Source organism: Bactrocera latifrons, unplaced genomic scaffold (genome assembly GCF_001853355.1).
Source record: "Bactrocera latifrons isolate USDA-ARS-PBARC rearing strain unplaced genomic scaffold, ASM185335v1 scaffold_53, whole genome shotgun sequence".
NCBI classification, from domain to species: domain Eukaryota; kingdom Metazoa; phylum Arthropoda; class Insecta; order Diptera; family Tephritidae; genus Bactrocera; species Bactrocera latifrons.
The window spans coordinates 867,077-884,473 of record NW_017537190.1 but is presented as its reverse complement, the minus strand read 5'-3'; the positions used below and the strand labels follow the sequence as shown (position 1 = coordinate 884,473).

The following is a 17,397-nucleotide window of genomic DNA, read 5'->3' as shown; positions in this document are numbered from 1 at the left end:
AAAATATATGCGCAGGAAATAAGTTAAACCAAACGGAAAATATTTAATGTGTATATAACTAAATACATACATAGTAATGTTTATATATTATATGCGAAAAAAACAAAACAACAAAAACAGCAACTGACATACTTAAAAAGCCAGCAAATAAACAAGCAAACAAACAAAATGGGAGAAAGGTTGGTGCAAACACAATTTAGTTTGYATGAAAAGCAACAAGRAAAGAAGAAAATAAATAATTATATATGTAGAGGGACATGAAATAACTGTACATACGCATGTACATAACCATTGTACAAACGAGCGAGTTGGCGCTGGATCAACTTAGAAAGTATAATTATGAAAGCAAATATAACGAATGTGTTCTTGAAATACTAAAAACAATTTACTAAAGATATTTGAGRAGGAATTTTGATAGATTTTTATATGTATATATAATGCTAAAGAACTATATRTGTATATAGCGTGCAACAAATTTTATGATTGCTTAAAGCGAAAAAATTTTTTTTGTTAACTGCTGAGAGCAACTATCCCAAGCGTATGGTAAAGAAAGAGAAACTTTGAGTTCAATTTTAATTAAATTAAAGAAAAATCGATTAAAGAGATGTGCGTACGATTTTGTTTTTTTTTTTGAAAAAAAAACGATAGTTAAAAGAGATGTGCGTACGAATTTTTTTTTTTTTTGAAAAAATTATATAGTCATATAAACTTATTCACAACTAGAAAAAGTTTTTTTTAGTAGAAAAACTTTCAGATGTGAGAGCTTTAGAGCCCATATGAAAAAAGAAATCGAAGATACAAAATTAAAAAAATTAAAATTAAACTTTTTTAATATGAAATAAAGAAAAATTAAGTTACATTTTCAATAAAACAAACAATAAATATTTAATAAAACATCAAATTTCRAAAAAATACAGCCTAACTCTCCATCTTTTCTATTAGACACCGTGCATATATATATCCACTCGCTACAATAACAACATCTTTCTGTGCGCACATAACTGTAATTTAGTAAAAATTATAATTTGTTTTCTATTTCATTGCAATTAAATTGTATGAAAATGATTTAAAATATTGTTTTGTTAAATAATATATCCTCTTTGATATTTTGAAAATTTTACAAGCACGTGAAATATGTTTACACAAAATATTAAGCTATCTAAATATGTATATATTTGTATGTATGTATGTATACAAATTGCATAATACAAATAATTGTTTTTTACAAAATAAATCACTGAGAAATGTACGAATTGTTATGCTGACTAAAGAAATAAAMTGTTTTTAAAACCAAAAAGCAATTGTTTTTACTGATAGAAATGCGTGTATACTAGTGTAGTAAATGTTGAGAACATTTATACCAATTTACAATTTATTATTATAGCAGTTTAGACCAGTTTATAATTATCTACTGATATATAATATACTAAAAATCGGAAAAATTATACCAGTTTATAATTTGTTAATTTTTGTGCTTTATACCAGATTCCTTAATGTAAAAATTTATGCTAGTTAATTTTTATGCGTTTTTAGACAAGTTTAATTCTTAAAACAAATTATTATTACACTTGTTGAAGCCAATAAATGTTTATACCGCCTAATTAGTGCTATAATTGTCCGAGTTGAAGGTTATGCACATTTATTATATGTTAAATTTGTCCAATTTTATTAATTGTTAAACCTTACGCCAGTTCAAGGCAATAACTGTATTTCAGTTCATTAGTAGCTAAGTTTGTACCCGTTGAAGGCAATTCGTGTTTATACCAGTTCATTGGCTGCTAAATTTGTACCAGTTGAAGATGTTACACAGTTATACCAGTGCATTAGTTTCGAAATTTGTACTAGTTCAACGTTATACACATTTATACCACTTTATTATTAGTTACAATTATATAATTTRAAAGTTGTACCTTTTTATACCAGTTTATTATTTAATATTTGTACCAGTTAACTATTATAGCTATTTATATGAGTTAATTATTTCTTCGAATTTATAACTGCTTAATTTTTTAACAGCCAAAAGTTATACCAGTTGAAGATTTATATAAAATGTGAAGTACTCTTTTCTTGCTGTTTTTGTTATTATTACAGCAGCAGAAAAAATTGCAAAATAATTTTGACCAAATGCTGCCGAGTTGAGAGTCCGCTGCCGGATGTTTTTGTTGTTGTAGCGGTAGAATCCTACCATGTTGGCAGTCCTTGGGCGGATGAAAATCCCGGTCTGTTCCGGTTAGGTAGACCCGAATGTCGTGGGAACCGGTCCGTTGCCAGATAAAAGTCTACAGTCATTGCTGTCTTGATTTCTGGTGTTTGGTTTCTCCTTCGGACTTACCAAATACCATAAAATCGTTAATCGGCGTTCTGCAATCCAAGCAAGGTTTTATCCAAATCTAATCCAATTCTGTAATCYCAAATTACTGGCTCTTATCGGCCTCCACTTTAAAAGTGAACCGCGGCGAGAAGTAATAGAAAAAGGGGGTTGCCATGTGCCGGCCAGTGACTCTAAATGCTATTTAGTCGGACGTCATAAAAATCCTTTGGCCGCTATTTCCACATCTGTCATWTTTTCTCGTGAAAAATCACATTTAGTTCAAGTATATTTTTCTAAGCATTAAAGATTATGGCAATGCGTAATTTTAAGCAAAAAATGTTACAGAAAAGGGTAAAAATAAGTTGCGTGCTTATATATGTAGGTATGCAACATACTGTTTACATTCAGCGGCTGTTTGACCGAGTAGCTGATATGTAAACATATACGCCAGTGGCCCAGTTAAGGCACAAAGCAGCGGTGTGAAGGGTCAAATACATTTTCTCAACGAAGCGCGCGCTTACATCGCATGCCTGTATGTGTAAGTGTATTAAAATGGTGAAAWGTGTCGATGAGTTGGCAACAGCTGGCATTCGCTCAACTGAATATTCCATATATTTAATCCTTTCCATAAAAGGCCAAATGGCTTAAGTGTTGTTATTGTTTTTGTTTAGCGCGATTCCAACAAAGAATGACATGCGTTGTTTGCTCTCAAAGCCCTACAACGTTACTTTGAAACATGCATGTGTGTATGTAAATGTATGTTCTTGTGTTACTGGTGAAGTGCCAAGTCCATCGCTGAAGCAGWGCAAACAAATGCAGCTGTTGTTTTAAGTAAAAGTCTAGAATGTAGCTGACGCCCTACCGCTTCTGTTGAGCGCTACGAATTCTCCAATGGCAACTACTTTGTTGTCGGCTTCAGTAAAACGCTCAAAGGGAACACTAGCACTCTATAAACTGAATGAGATGGACTTAAAARCAAATAGACTGGCGGTGACGAGGTWGGAATGAGTGACTCGTGATAGTGCATGTGTGTGCAAACACGAAGTTTGTGTAGTTGCGAAAGAGGGCGGTTGGAAAAGTCAGTTTTTACAATGAGTTTTATTTTACAATAAATCCGTGAAGCGTGTTGGGATATGTAATTTTAACTTCAGGTTGATTGAAGAGAAAGAATCTTTGACGATATAGAAAAAAAAAATCCCTTGCAGTACCGCAATCCAACAAAACAGATCATGCTGACTCTAGTTCATAATAAACGGAACGAATTTCTTTCTAGATTCTGGAAATATAAAGTTTTTTCATCCATTCGGACGTCATTGCTTAGATAGCGAAGCGGCTGTCTCTTAATTCGCTGAGCTATCTGAATGTCGTCTTATATCTCGTTGCGYTCATCGTTCCATTGAATGCACAAAGGACCATAAATCTTCCGCAAAATCTTTGCCTCGAAATCTCGTACCGCTGACTCAACAGAAGTTATCATCGTCCATATMTCTGCACYATATAGCAGGACGGGAATAATGAGTGACTTGCARAATTTGKTCTTTGTTCGTCAAGAGAGTACTTTACTTCTCAGTTGCCTACTCRGTCYGAAGTAGAAGTGCGACTTCGAAGTTATGACTGTTTGCTTGATGASAGAAGRTATTTCGTCTTGCTCTCGTTCAATGACAGACACATTTACTTTGCTTCCTTATCCAGTATRGAGAAAGCAGAACYAACKTSSCRGRTGTTGAGGCCAATGTTATCARTATCATCGGCGTACATCAGCWGTTGTACATTCTTGTAWAWGGTTGTACTTATTATCTATTTATTCTGATCTGTAGTGCAAATTATTTTCTACTTTCTGAAACCACGTTTGTKATCGAACAGCTCGGAGGGGTCTTTCCCGATCGCGGCGGAATTTTTGGTATTGCTTAACGTCAGTTTACMCAGCCGTATGTTTTTTGCGGGCATATCAAATTCAGCCATCGCGGMATAAAGGCAGCTTCTTTTCGTGCTGTCAAAAGAAGCTTTTGAATCGATGAAGAAGTGGAATCGATTCTCTTTTCACGGGTATTTTCTAAGATTTGACGAATGGTGAATATCTGGTCAGTTGTTGATTTTCCAGTTCTAAAGTCACACAACTGATAAAGTCCAATCAGTTTGTTGACGCCTTATCCCACCGTAGTTGGCGCAGATTGTGGGGTCCCCTTTTTTTCTGGTTAAAGTAGAGCACATATAGCCGGAAATCTTAAGACAAGAAAATCTCTACTCCAAAAATAAAATAGTAGTCTCTCTTCTGCTCTCTAAGCGTACGGTTCAATATTTTCCAATGAGAATATACCTTCGTTGGAGATACAAAAGCCTGTTCGAAATGTTATGGCGAAGAGGTGCAGCAGTTAAAGAAAAATTGAAAATACGAATAAGGAAATCTGAACATCTAAGAAATCGGCCAAATTCTCTATAGTTTATTTTAAATTATTATATTATGAATATAATGTAGATTTTTGCTGCTAAATCTAACAAAGCTTCGATTCGGCTTATAAAACGGTCCTCTGTCGTATTTACCATATGTAAGAGTGCATACACAGGTTTTTAAAAGTAAAAAGGCTTTAAACTATTCGAAAATTCCCCCCAGCATTCTTTACTTTCTCGCCAAAGGCAACAGTAACAACAAAATCAGGTAGCTAAAAGCCTGTGTGGACGGTAGGTAATGTGGGTCAACGCTATAGCGCACAAGCGTTCATCTCATTATCTCTCAACCGCCCCACCTCCTTCATATCTTAGTACAGGATGTTGCAGTTATTGACTCATGAGCATTGATGGATGAGCAAAACGCGCCGGAAGTCCTACTTACTGTCCGCACTCGCTGCTTAATGCGGGCTTAGAGTGCTTAACTCGTCATGCATACATTCACATATGCACTCCTAGATGTGTGCGTGTGTGTTGGTAATTATTGAAATGTGCTAACGTATGTGCGTGTGTATGGCTGTGTACACTCTAAATATCAACAAGTACTGTTTATCTTGCAGCTAACTAAGTAGCTGACCAGTTGTTCGAGTGTGTGTCGATGGCGTGATTCAATTAAGTGCTCGGGGCAATAAAATGTTACGGATATATAAATAAAGCAATCGGAAGTAGAGCAATCGCTGGCCGAACTGAAAGCCACGCAACATTTCAAAGAGGAAAAATATTTGGTACAAAGACATCTGAATGGAGTTTATGATTTAATAAAAAATTGTAGTACAAGAAAACGATTGCATTTGCAGGAATTCATTAGAAAATGAGATAGTTGAGTATTTAAATAGAAAACGTAGAAATATGAGAAAGACTGCCACATGGGGGAGTTCATGTTGATTCGAGACTTTTCTGGATCATGGTTGTCAATGATCTTCTTGAAAAGATTGAGGAAATCGGATTACGGTTGATTACTTACATCGTATAAGCCAACTCAGTGGTATTCTTGCATCATAAGCAACTGGACATCTAAAAACGTGCGTCCATGAGTTAACTGCAAGATATTTATTGCTAAAATGTGGCAAAGGTCTTGGCTCTATGAAACCATAGTTAAGCCTATATTGTTCAATAGAGAAAGGTGTTCCAAAAAACTACACGCACTTTTCCACGATAGCCGTGAAAGCCAATGACATTTCGGGAAGGTTTAGATGTTACTATTGGAACTAAGTCCATATAACTATTGGTTAGTCCACAATTTTAGAAGGCGCATGTAAAAATTTTGTAGCTGTCGGATCATTAGTTTGTGAATTATATGATTTGGAGTGAGGCAACTTTGTTTTTATTTAAAAAATATGGATAAAACGATAAAATTATAGATAATAAAAAATTGGATTATAGTTGAAGCAAAACCTTGGAGGAATGACGAATTTCCGAACTCTGCCACAAGAAAATCAACCAATAAGGATTGTTATGCTAAGTTTAGACATGCTGAAATGAGCATCGAAGACGGTGAACACAGTGGGCGCCCAAAGAGGTTCTTATCGATGAAAACATCGAAAAAGTCCACAAAATAACATTGGATGACAATAAAGTGAAGTTGTTCGAGACAGCAGGCACACTAAAGATATCAAGTTAATGTGTACATCTTATTATTCACGAATATTTTGGTATGAGAAATCTATGTACAAAGTCAGTGTCGCGAGATCTCACTTTAGATCAAAAATAGCGACGTGTTGATGATTCGGAGCAGTGTTTGGTGATCTCAAAGCGTAATAAATTTAAATTTAGCATCTACATATATGTGACAATCGATGAAACATGGTTCCATTATTTCACTCCGAAACCGCTCCCAAGCGTGGAAAGGCAGAGTTTTGCCGTCTGTATTTTTGGATAACAACAGCGACTATTACATATTGTTATTGGATAATTTGACCGGCGAAATCGCCAAAAAGTGGCAGATCTGGCGACCAGTGACTTTTTCTTGTTCTCAGATCGCAAAACAATGCTAGCTGGGAAGAAAAGTTTCGAAAAATGAGCTGCTTATTGAAGATAAATGGACGTGAGCAAAATAAAATTAGATTCATATTTAAAAAATTAAGGTACTTCGTTGAGAATGCACTGAAAAATTATATAGCAGCTGTCGCTGAAAGTTTACATGAAGACCGTGGAGAGTGGATTCGGCGCCGTTCTCAGCAACTCAGACTGTCGAGATCTTAAATTGAAAGGGTAAAATATAAAAATATAGTTTGTGCAAAAACTGAAGCTGCTCGACTTTCCCATCGACATCGCATCGCTCTATGGGCCCTTGAAAATTTCCAAGAATATCCGATTTCGAACCAAATTTTGTTCAGYGATGGRTCCCATTTGTGGCTTAATGGGTAYGTAAATAMGMAAAATTGACACCACTTCCCAGACATCGCAWCAATCACTGGATTTATTSAGAGAASACWTTGGTGAGCAGATAATTTCACTTTWGGACCGTTCSATTGACAACCAAGATKGTGTAATATCGCACTRTTAGACATTTTCCTGTGGGTATGTATTAAGTCTATGATGCATACAATTCCGCTTTGCTTCAGGCCATGAAGCAAACATAACTCGTGTCRTTTGSTAGTTACYAGTTGAAATGCTCGAACMAGTCATATAAAATTKKAYTCAAYGGWGTGACTATCTGAGATGTAGGCGCGGTCAACATTTGGAGAGTTGGAGTGAAATGTAAGTGGAAAATGTTAATATTTTCTCAAGATTTTGAGTTGTGAACATTTTTGGCGAATTAATTTCTATTACTTCAAAAGAGAAGTTGATTTAAGAGAGATCAGTGATTCCCAAAATCATTCCTACCGGGTTAATAACGTCGAAATATGTAATTTTAATTGGGGCTCAATACGCGTTGATMATACTTCTAGTTTATGTATGTTTTCGATAAGATTAAGGATGAGTTGAAAGTAAATGTGAATACCCAGAGGAAGGTGAAATTGCCACTTTTAACTACACATACACAAATTAAACAGTTTAAAATTTTACTTTCGAAATTGTAAACAAAATAATACAGCAAAGTGCGCGAGCGTGTGCAAARACGAATGGGAAAATATTTATCTGGCCCGTTAACCCAGAGCTTTTAGTRCAGCCATTTTGCAGCGCWAACGCACGAACAAAGAGGCAARCATACGAGTGCGATGTGTGGCGATATGGTGCAAGCTAAGTGGCAAACAAAAATGTGTATCKCAGCGGWACAAAAAGCAAGTGCCCTCAAGGACGCGCGCCAAACGCGCACGGAAGTCGAAACTTGGGCAAAAGTACACTRCAGCAACAATAACAACAWGCGCCGACGAGTATGTTTATAGGGGCGCTGCGTGTAATGTCAATATATGCCAATTTGCTGTGTAAGCGAGCGCGCGCGCGCCCAAAACGCGACTATAAATAGGCGAGTGCYGTAGGGCCACGAGTGTAGTTGTTGTCGCAGGAGCTGCACCTGCAGCAGTGAAGCGCCGAAACGAACGCAAAGYCGTTTTCAGCTCCAAGACAACGCGCGCGTCAGTCGAAAACTCCGTTAGCACCTAAATAACCGTRAATAGGTGGTGCGCCTACGGGTAGGTATTGATTTCAAGCGCGCACACGATGCGCTTCTTTAACCTAAGTGTATGTATSTGTGTGTTAGCGCTCGATTATAAATGGCATGGTAAGCGCCGTGCCAGGCACCAGGCAGCGCATTCATGTTTGGCTTCTGACTGCTGACTTTTTCCACGGAATTTCCTAGTTTGTCTGGTTGGTGGCGCGCGATTTTACCTGCGACGCGCCAGTTGTTGTTTGGCAACACTTGAGCAAAGCATTCATTTCCGGCAGATTTATTTGTTTCCTGCGAACGTCGTAAGCGCAGCKTAAGCCCTTCAGCCAGTCATTCGTTCTCCACGAAATTCGCATCTCGCATCGTCATACACAGTTTGAATTGAGGGTTTCCGCTGCATTTAATGTGCAATAATCCTTTAGTGTGGAAGCTGTCTCTTATACACATCTAGATGTGTATAAGAGACAGGCTTAAGCCCTTCAGCCAGTCATTCGTTCTCCACGAAATTCGCATCTCGCATCGTCATACACAGTTTGAATTGAGGGTTTCCGCTGCATTTAATGTGCAATAATCCTTTAGTGTGGAAGTGTCGTAGATTCAAGTGTTGCAGCAGCAGCAGCTGCGTCCTAGTGTGCCGAGACGTGTAGTCTCTAGACTCTGTGTGCATTTGTGTGTGTGTGTGTGTTTTGGAGTGTTGCGAGCGCAGGTGGGCAAAATGACTACCAGTGATGAATTCTGCCGCGATCATTACGAGCATCCATTATTGTGGTGCGACGACAAGAAGCGCTTGGTGGAGCGTAAAAACGCGGAGGAGAGTATGCGTATGTGGCGGCGTCGCAAGGCTGAGGAAGTGGCGCGCAAAGAGAAGGACAAAGCTGAGGTGAGTGATATATTACCTAAGTCTTGGAATTTGTAGTGGTAATTTTATTGGTGTAAAATTTTTGAGAATGAAGATGTAAACGAAAACGAAAAAATTATAGAAATTTTAGACACTTTTTTAGATTTTCAATAATGGATATAGATATTAAAAACAAATACAATTTTTTGAATTAATTAATTTTTTAAATAAATTTAATATTTACATAAAAAATATTTTTTTTTTAATATTAACTAATTTAATTTTTTAAATTAATTCTTAATTCTAATTAAATTTTTTAAAKTAGCTCCATCAACTAATGGCATTTTCAAATTTAATATTTTGAAAATAGGTTCAGAAAGCCCTTTAATTTAGTCAATTAGTAGTTTTTCTATATGAATACTARGCGTTAATTGACTGAATTAATGAAATATTGCGTCATGATTAACTTCAGAGTCTAACTCAAACGTCCATTATATCTTCACAAACAGAGTGGTATGATCGATATTAGTAATTTGTCTAKGTTCCTAAAATTAAATGCTTAAAAATGCTGTTCTGTTAATTTTTTTCCATTAGGAAGAAATGTGRATATCGCCATTAATAAGAAGACTGAATTCTTACTCATTAACATTTTTCAATAATGTCAAGATTTCGGGTCATAAAATGAAATCCATATAATTTTAGGATTTTTCGATTTTTGAGTGACTAACGGTCCTTCAATTTTTAGATACATTTTTCATGATACCAAAAATAACTCAACTTTATATTTAAATTATAAAACAGTCAATTAAATCTGTTAAAAAGTTTTTGCATTAAAAAACTAATTAATTCTTTTTCAATTGCACCTCGGTAGGTAGGTAAGTAGGCAGTCTGTTGGTTGTCTGAGGAAACACCTAGGTCTTTAGTAGGCGCAATTTTGAACTTTCGGCGCTAAAGTACCCTCACGCTACTACGCTTGCTTCTGAAGAAGTTCATCAGTACACAAGTTTTTATTTGTGAAACCTGCGCAATATCGTCAAGAAACCTTGAATCTATAGTTGAAATTCCTTTTCTATACAAAGCATTGTATAGTCATAGTTTTGCATTTACACATAACATGTCTCCTCTGCTTCTACCTCCTGACAACGTCTAACTTCTTTACAATAGTAATTGTATGGTGTACCTAGCCTGCTGGCTTGTTTGCCTATTAGACCGTGACCAGCTAGCACTCCTACTATATTTCTCATGTCATTCCTTATGAATTGTAATATTCCACTCATGCCACGTTTATCTGCGTTTTGAGCAAGTTAGTGGTTGACTACATATGAACTATATATATAACTAAGATTTTTGTCCATTAAATACTACTATGGGGAAAAAATTGAAATTTAAAATAATCTTTAGTGTTTAGTATACGGTTGTAGTTCAGGAGCACATAAAGATTATTCGATAGTTCTTACGATGAGTGAAATTATTCAATTAAATTTTCTGGCGCTGAAACGTTCAGAAAAGACCTTCRGTGATAATTRTTTATTGCGAGTAAAAGTTTTTGATTGACACAAATTATTMAAAGAKAGTGAGGAATGCGTTGACGATGAACCACTAACAGTTAGAGATTTTACTCGCATCGTTGGAATATCGGAAGGATCAGTCAAATACATTTTGAAAGATCATTTGRGCCTAGAAAAGTGAAAGCACGATTGATTCAAAAATCACAAAWTTTTTTCGAAAACAGCGTCGTTATAACGTCTGTGAAACAAAGCTTTCCGATTTGCAGGATATCATGAAACCGTTTTGAGTAAATTGAAGACATTAAAGYTGAATCGCTACACGGATTGAAGGCTAWTCCGARAATTGAAATTRRCTTTACCAAGTGTTTTGAGGGTTAGAAAAAACGTTGGCACAAGTGYGTTGAGGAGTAAATAAACACTTACTTGAAAAATGAATATTATTATATGAAATATAGTAGTCTTTATACAGTTTAGTATCATGGTGGAAAAATTTCAAATCGACCTTCTAATATCAAACGCTATTAAATTGAAAAAAAAAACAATATAAATCGTAGACGTTCGCGAACTTTATTGGAATGTACAATACGGTCGTTCCACAAAAAAAAAAAAAATTCGATGTGGTCCATGTTTTAAGAATCTTTCTAGAACTTCTTCTGTAGTGACTTTAAAGTCATTATGCTTGTGCAGCAACGCCAGGCYGACCAATACATCTTGACTCACTGATAGAATTATTTCTATTGACGCAAATTTTACTTCGAGAATATTGACTGAGGGGTTTCATACCAGTAAAAAATGCTATTTGTAGAATTTTAACTGAATATTTAGGTAAAAGARAGATATTTGTGTTTTGTTCTACATRAATTGAATGTAGTCCAAAAAATTTAAACAGTTTCTATAGAAAAACTGTTTTCTCTGAAGGTACTTTCCAAAGCAAACAGGACGTTTTGAATCTAGCGTCCCCTGATAGTGCCATCTATATGTCGACTAGTGCGTTAGAATCTGCTATCGTTATTGATTGTTCAGTTGTTCAGTTTCATGATATTTAATTGATTGGAAGTGAAGTTATTGCGTTTTAAGTGTTAGTACATTTGTGTTATCGGTGCGAAAATGAGCTTCGAACAAAGAGTCAAAATTAGATTTTGTTTTAAAATGGTTAAAACTTTTACCGAAACGTTTCAATTGATGAAACAAGTTTATGGTGAGAATTGCTTATCCGGTAGCAGAGYGCACGAGGGGTATCAACGTTTTCAAACTGATCGTGAGGACATAAATGACGATCAACATGTGGGGCAACCAAAATCCGTGATCACTGGAACTTCCATCGAAACTGTGCGTGAATTGATCAAAAATCAGTCGAAATTATCATTGAAATTCATGGAAGTGGAATTGAGCATCTCAAAAACATCGATTTATTGCAGTTTGACCGAACATTTGGGCTTACGAAAGGTGTGTACATGGTTTATTCCGCACAAATTGACTGACGACCAAAAATTGCTCAGAATCCACGACGCTTGTGACCGATTATTTGACCAAACATCACATTTTAACCAATAACCACTCCCCGTTTTCACCTGATATGCCATCGTGCGACTTCTTCCTTTTCGTAGAAATGCTTTTGCCCCTGAAAGGAAAGCGTTATACAGACATAGAGGCCATCAGAAGGGCTCGCACCGGCATACAGATAGCGGCCAACGAGCTAAAACACTATTCATTCCATTTTTGGCTTTATATTCGGTAACAATCGTGGCTCGGTGCGATGGTGCATTGTTATCGTGTAAAATCAATGAATCCACAGACCTCAATATGGCTACTCCTGACTGACCTCCTGTCATTCTTGAAGAAATTGAAAACGTACCAAACCACGAATATCGAAAAAAACAATGAGCAATAGATGGGTTGGGCACATACCCTTCTTATATCTAAATATTCTTAAAAGCTGTGTCCAACAGTTTCCTTGAAATAYTAGTCTCCTCGATTAATCTGACTTTATACATAGTTGGATAACTGAATATTTTCATTCCGTCCGTATCAGCCCCTTTTGGACAATCACTAAGTTAATGSTCTTCGGAGCTTGTCTGATCAACAGGGAATTTAGTAAACCGCTATTGAAAGTATTGGCACAGAATCCACGCATTATGTGTTCAGTCACTTTTAGTTGTCAGCAAAATTAAAAAAAAAAAAAAGTTTGTCTATTGATGATACGAGTGGCAGTGACGGTTTTGGTGGCATAAGTTTTGCCACAATATAGTGTGGCCATGCACCTTTTTATATATTTATATAAATACTGAAATATGGATTTAATAACAGTTAATGTCTTTTGCTTACAATGAAGCAACAATCTATCTCAGTAAATGAGGTTAACGACCCAATATGATTAGAAACCCCAATCCAAAATAAAAATTAATATACAAGTAATATAAAAGCATGTAAATAATTGGAAATCCAAGCGCTTCAGCGAATTCAGCAATGAAATATTGCCATGCAATTTGCAAGCAATAAAACCAGGAAGTCAGTGGCTGCCAAGTCGTTGGCTGACAATGTGATTTCCCTTGACTTGTCTCGGCAATGTTGATTGGAATAGTTAAGCATAAGTAGCGGCGCGGAAACGTACAAATTACCCAAATATGAAAGTCGGCAGAAATCGTAGGCCAAGAGCCAAGCGCGTGGAGCCTACCACAAGAAAGGCGAGCAACGAACTCAGGCAAATATCGCGTGACTACGAATTGCGCGCTACTTCCTAGTTTTTTGTTAGTGTAGTGACGGTGTTTGTAAGGGTTGTTGATAATGAAGTTGCGGAGCGGCATGCTATAGACAAATCAGTTGCGAACTGCCTAGTGGCAAGTATACATGAAGTTTTTTGTAAAGAGATAGGTAAAAAAGAAAAAAAAATTTCATTGTTGTTGTTGTAGTGCTGTTATTTATTTGCAACTATAACAACAACCTACAAACGAAGCTAATTTTGGCATTTCATTTTGGGCAAAACAAAATCAACAAAGTCAGCAAGAAAGTATGCGAAAAATGGGTAGAGCTGTCGGAGGTTGGGGTAAGCACGTGCTTGTGATACTAACGGTATATGGTAGTTAAATTTGGCGCGCGCGTTGTAAAAGACAGTTGCCGTGCCTGAAAGTAGACAATAACTTTGCGCTTGTGCCCATATTTCCTCATTAAATGCGCGACGGCGGAGTGTGAGAGTGTCTGGCAGCGAGCTTTCCGACTTTTCCCGTGCCACAAAAGAGTTTCGSAGACTTTTGCGTGTTTGCGTGAGTGTTGTGGTGCAGTATGTCTGWATGTGTGTGTGCCTATAATTCTGTTGTGGCGGTAAGAACTTTGCGCACGCTGTAAATGCATAAAATAAAATAAATAATAAAATAAACAACAACAAATTGTGTATCACTGACCTAGTTGAGCCATTTCGCATCGTTACACGCACACATACACGTACAGAAAGTTATACAAAACGGAACTTTTCTTTCATTGCAGTACTACGAACTGTTTGTTAAGCATTATCCCTGGGGTCGTCCTGGTGGCGGTGCGCCGAATTTGGATATCAGACGCAAGGACATCACAGCTGTTGGCCTGCATTCCACGCCCACAATTGTAAATATTTYTTAAAAATTAATAAAATATAAATATATATATTCATGCATATTCCTACTTTCTTTCAGAGCACCATGCATCGCCTCAACTGTTGGCAACCCTGTCGCTACAATGAYTACTTCTCGCAGCGAAAAAAATGTCATGACCCCGCCACCTGTTATCATCATCATCTACATCATCACATACCACCATTACCGCCGGCACCGCCACCAGCACCGCACATCACCACCCATACACACACAGTGCAAACCACCAGCGATGCTTGTCATCCCGGTGCCGGCGGCGTGTTGACCGTTTGCGAGCGTAGCGTTGGCGATGTTGGTGTTGGCGCCAAAATTGTTGGTGGTGCCACCAAGAGCAATGTGACCGGCAGCAGCAGCGTTGGTGGCATTGGTGTTGGTTTGGGCGCCACAAAAAACGGTGAGACCTTGCATATAACGCTCAAAGATCACCCATCTATGTCGTTTCGCAATAAAGGACATCTCGACATTGAGGTACGCTATAAACCGGGTGCCGCCGCGRCTRGTAAGGGTAAGCCATTGCTAGAAAAGATTGTGGTATCGGATAGCGATAAGTGCCCGCTGGCGCAAGGTGTACAGACGCAGCCKTTGTTAAAGGGTTCGCCACGCAAGAAGAAGCTCGTCGCGAAGCTGGAAAAGCCGGTGAGCTGCAGATACTAAACTTACAATGCAATGATATTATTTGTTGGTTTTCGTGTGTGTGTGCTTCTGTCTCATTTCAGCTGAGTAAGGATCCSTGGGGTAAGGYAGGACCTGGCGGCAARCCGTGGCGGAGTCCGAAAGCGGCGGGTAGCACTTTTATGAAATCGCTGGTGAGCTTATTTATAAAAACGAAATTCATAATATTCCAGTTAGCAGGTTAGGAAATTACTTACTTCAGAGCTCGAAAATACTTAAACAGATGAAAGCTCCTTTTCGCTCCAACGAAATTTCATGAAGGCTTTTTTCCTAAAAAGCTCTAAGCTCATAAACTTTTAAGTGAGTCTGTGTGCCATCTAAAAGTGAAAGATGAAGATAGATGAAAACTCGAATTTGGTTTCTCAAAATGCCAAAGTGCTTTTTTAGAAACTTTCGCAGCTTTCATGTAAAACGTTTAACGTAAAAAGCTCTAGAGAACATTTTTCTGAGAAAATTTTCTTAAAAATGATTTTAATTTTTCTAAGCTTTGAAGAATATATTTGGACCTGTTTATGTAAGATGTAAAGTCGTCTTTGCTTTATCAAAACATTTTTTCTTGAAAAGCTCTTTTTCGAAACATTAAATAATATTTTTCTGAGAAGCTTTCAAAGGATTTATGCATCATTTTTTTTTTAAAGTTATCTTATTTTTCATAAACTTTATGCATTCGGACCTATTTAACAAAAGAAAAAAGAGGAAAACTCCCCTTTGCTGCATCAATACAACTTTTTCTTTAAAAGCTCTTAGTTTTTCTAAACTTTGGAAAGTATTTTTCAGATAAGCTTTCGAAGCTTTTATGCAGATCTTTTTTCTTAAAAAGCTCTTAGTTTCTCAAAATGTTAAATAGTGAATTTGAATTGACGCAGACTTTGAGAAGATAGTAACTCTTGTTCGAGGGGACCTCTTTCATTAATATTGTAGCTACATCCGTAAGTTTTTTTATTAGATCAACGACGATTAGAGTACCGCTTGTCTTTCAATCATGTCCTTAAAATAATAAAAAAGCTCTTAATCTCACCAAAATCCCCTTTACGCAGGGTTGGACTAACAAGGCAATGCTGAAAGATCTCGATCAGGATAATCCCGTTACGCCAGCTGAGAAACCAACATTCCGTAAAGTACGCACCAACAAAAAGGTGCAACGTTGCTGTGAGCTCTGCATTTGCACCTGCCCCGGCATKGTTACAAATAAGGGGTGTGGTGGTGGCGYTGCTGCCATGCCAGCGTTGAAAAAACCACATAAAAGCTCGCCTAACAAAGGCCAAAGCCATGTTACGGCGATTAATCCACAAACTGCAACAACAACTGCCGCTATAAAACAAAAACGCTGCCCACGCTTTGTACGCCATTGTGAAGCGCCAACTCTGGGCACGAGCAACACGAACAATACCGAGCCGACCAGTGCCAATACGGGTGGTGAGGGTGTGGAATTGGTGCCGTTGTTAGCACGTAGACGCGCCAATGCACGCCCCGTTAGCCTTTCCAGCACGGATGTGACCAAGCGCACCGCCTCCAAAGATAGGTACGCATGCAACATGATTAGTCGTAGCAAATATCTGCAACATTTGCAACAACTACACTGCAACAATAGCAATAATATCAATATCAACAATATGAATAACAGCAACAACAATAATAATAAGACTAGCAGCAGCATTAGCAAATGCAAAATCAAACGCAATATTGCCAACAAAATTTGTAATCTTAGCAATRCGCTCAGCCACAACAACAACAGCAATAACATTAATATCATCAATAGTCATGAAAATAGTAGCAGCGACACTTCATGTTGCTTAAAGAAATTCACTTTGCATATACGCTAAGCTTTTTAATAATATCGGAGGTATTGCTTGAGCTTGAGCTAAGCTTTTCAGCATGATAAAGACAGTGTTTATAATTTCGCTTAACCTTTTTTACGGGGTTTATCATTCCAGTAACAGGGACAAAATTATTGAGAGTAGTTGAATAACAAGTGGAATGAAAGTTATCGAAAACGATTTTCATGTTGCGATAATACTCATCATATAGAGTTCCCCGATTAAAGATAGATGAGTTAGATAGCAAGCTTTCATACGTTCAATTAAATATTTAGTGATATAATGAACTTTTAAAGTGTATTTATCAATGCGATAACTGTTGTCGCAGGCTTTTATCGCTGAAAAGCTCCATAATTAATAATAGTAGAGTTTTTTCCTATCAGAGCTTATTTTAAGCTTTCTAAAACTTTTCAAGCAATTATAATTAAAAACGAGTTAAACTTAACCTCGATACTGATAGAGATTTTGACATACTAAAAAAGCTTTGTAGCCTTACTAATCCCCTTTTCAAGTCTTGCTTGCTTATGATGAGCAGACTAACTGCTGTCTCTTATACACATCTAGATGTGTATAAGAGACAGCCCCTTTTCAAGTCTTGCTTGCTTATGATGAGCAGACTAACTGCGTTTAAGT

At 37.0% G+C, this 17,397-nt stretch overlaps 1 protein-coding gene across 1 annotated transcript in view; it reads left to right on the top strand.

Annotated features, from left to right (window-relative positions):
• Nucleotides 1-9,021: 9,021 nt before the first annotated feature.
• The window catches only part of LOC108974093, a 10,079-nt gene continuing 1,703 nt past the window's right edge, over nucleotides 9,022-17,397 (top strand). Inside the window, exons 1-5 of the mRNA XM_018941726.1 lie at nucleotides 9,022-9,186; nucleotides 14,133-14,249; nucleotides 14,318-14,911; nucleotides 14,992-15,081; nucleotides 15,985-16,469. Of these exons, the coding sequence (XP_018797271.1) occupies nucleotides 9,022-9,186; nucleotides 14,133-14,249; nucleotides 14,318-14,911; nucleotides 14,992-15,081; nucleotides 15,985-16,469 (1,451 nt within the window). The remainder of the gene's footprint in view (nucleotides 9,187-14,132; nucleotides 14,250-14,317; nucleotides 14,912-14,991; nucleotides 15,082-15,984; nucleotides 16,470-17,397) is intronic.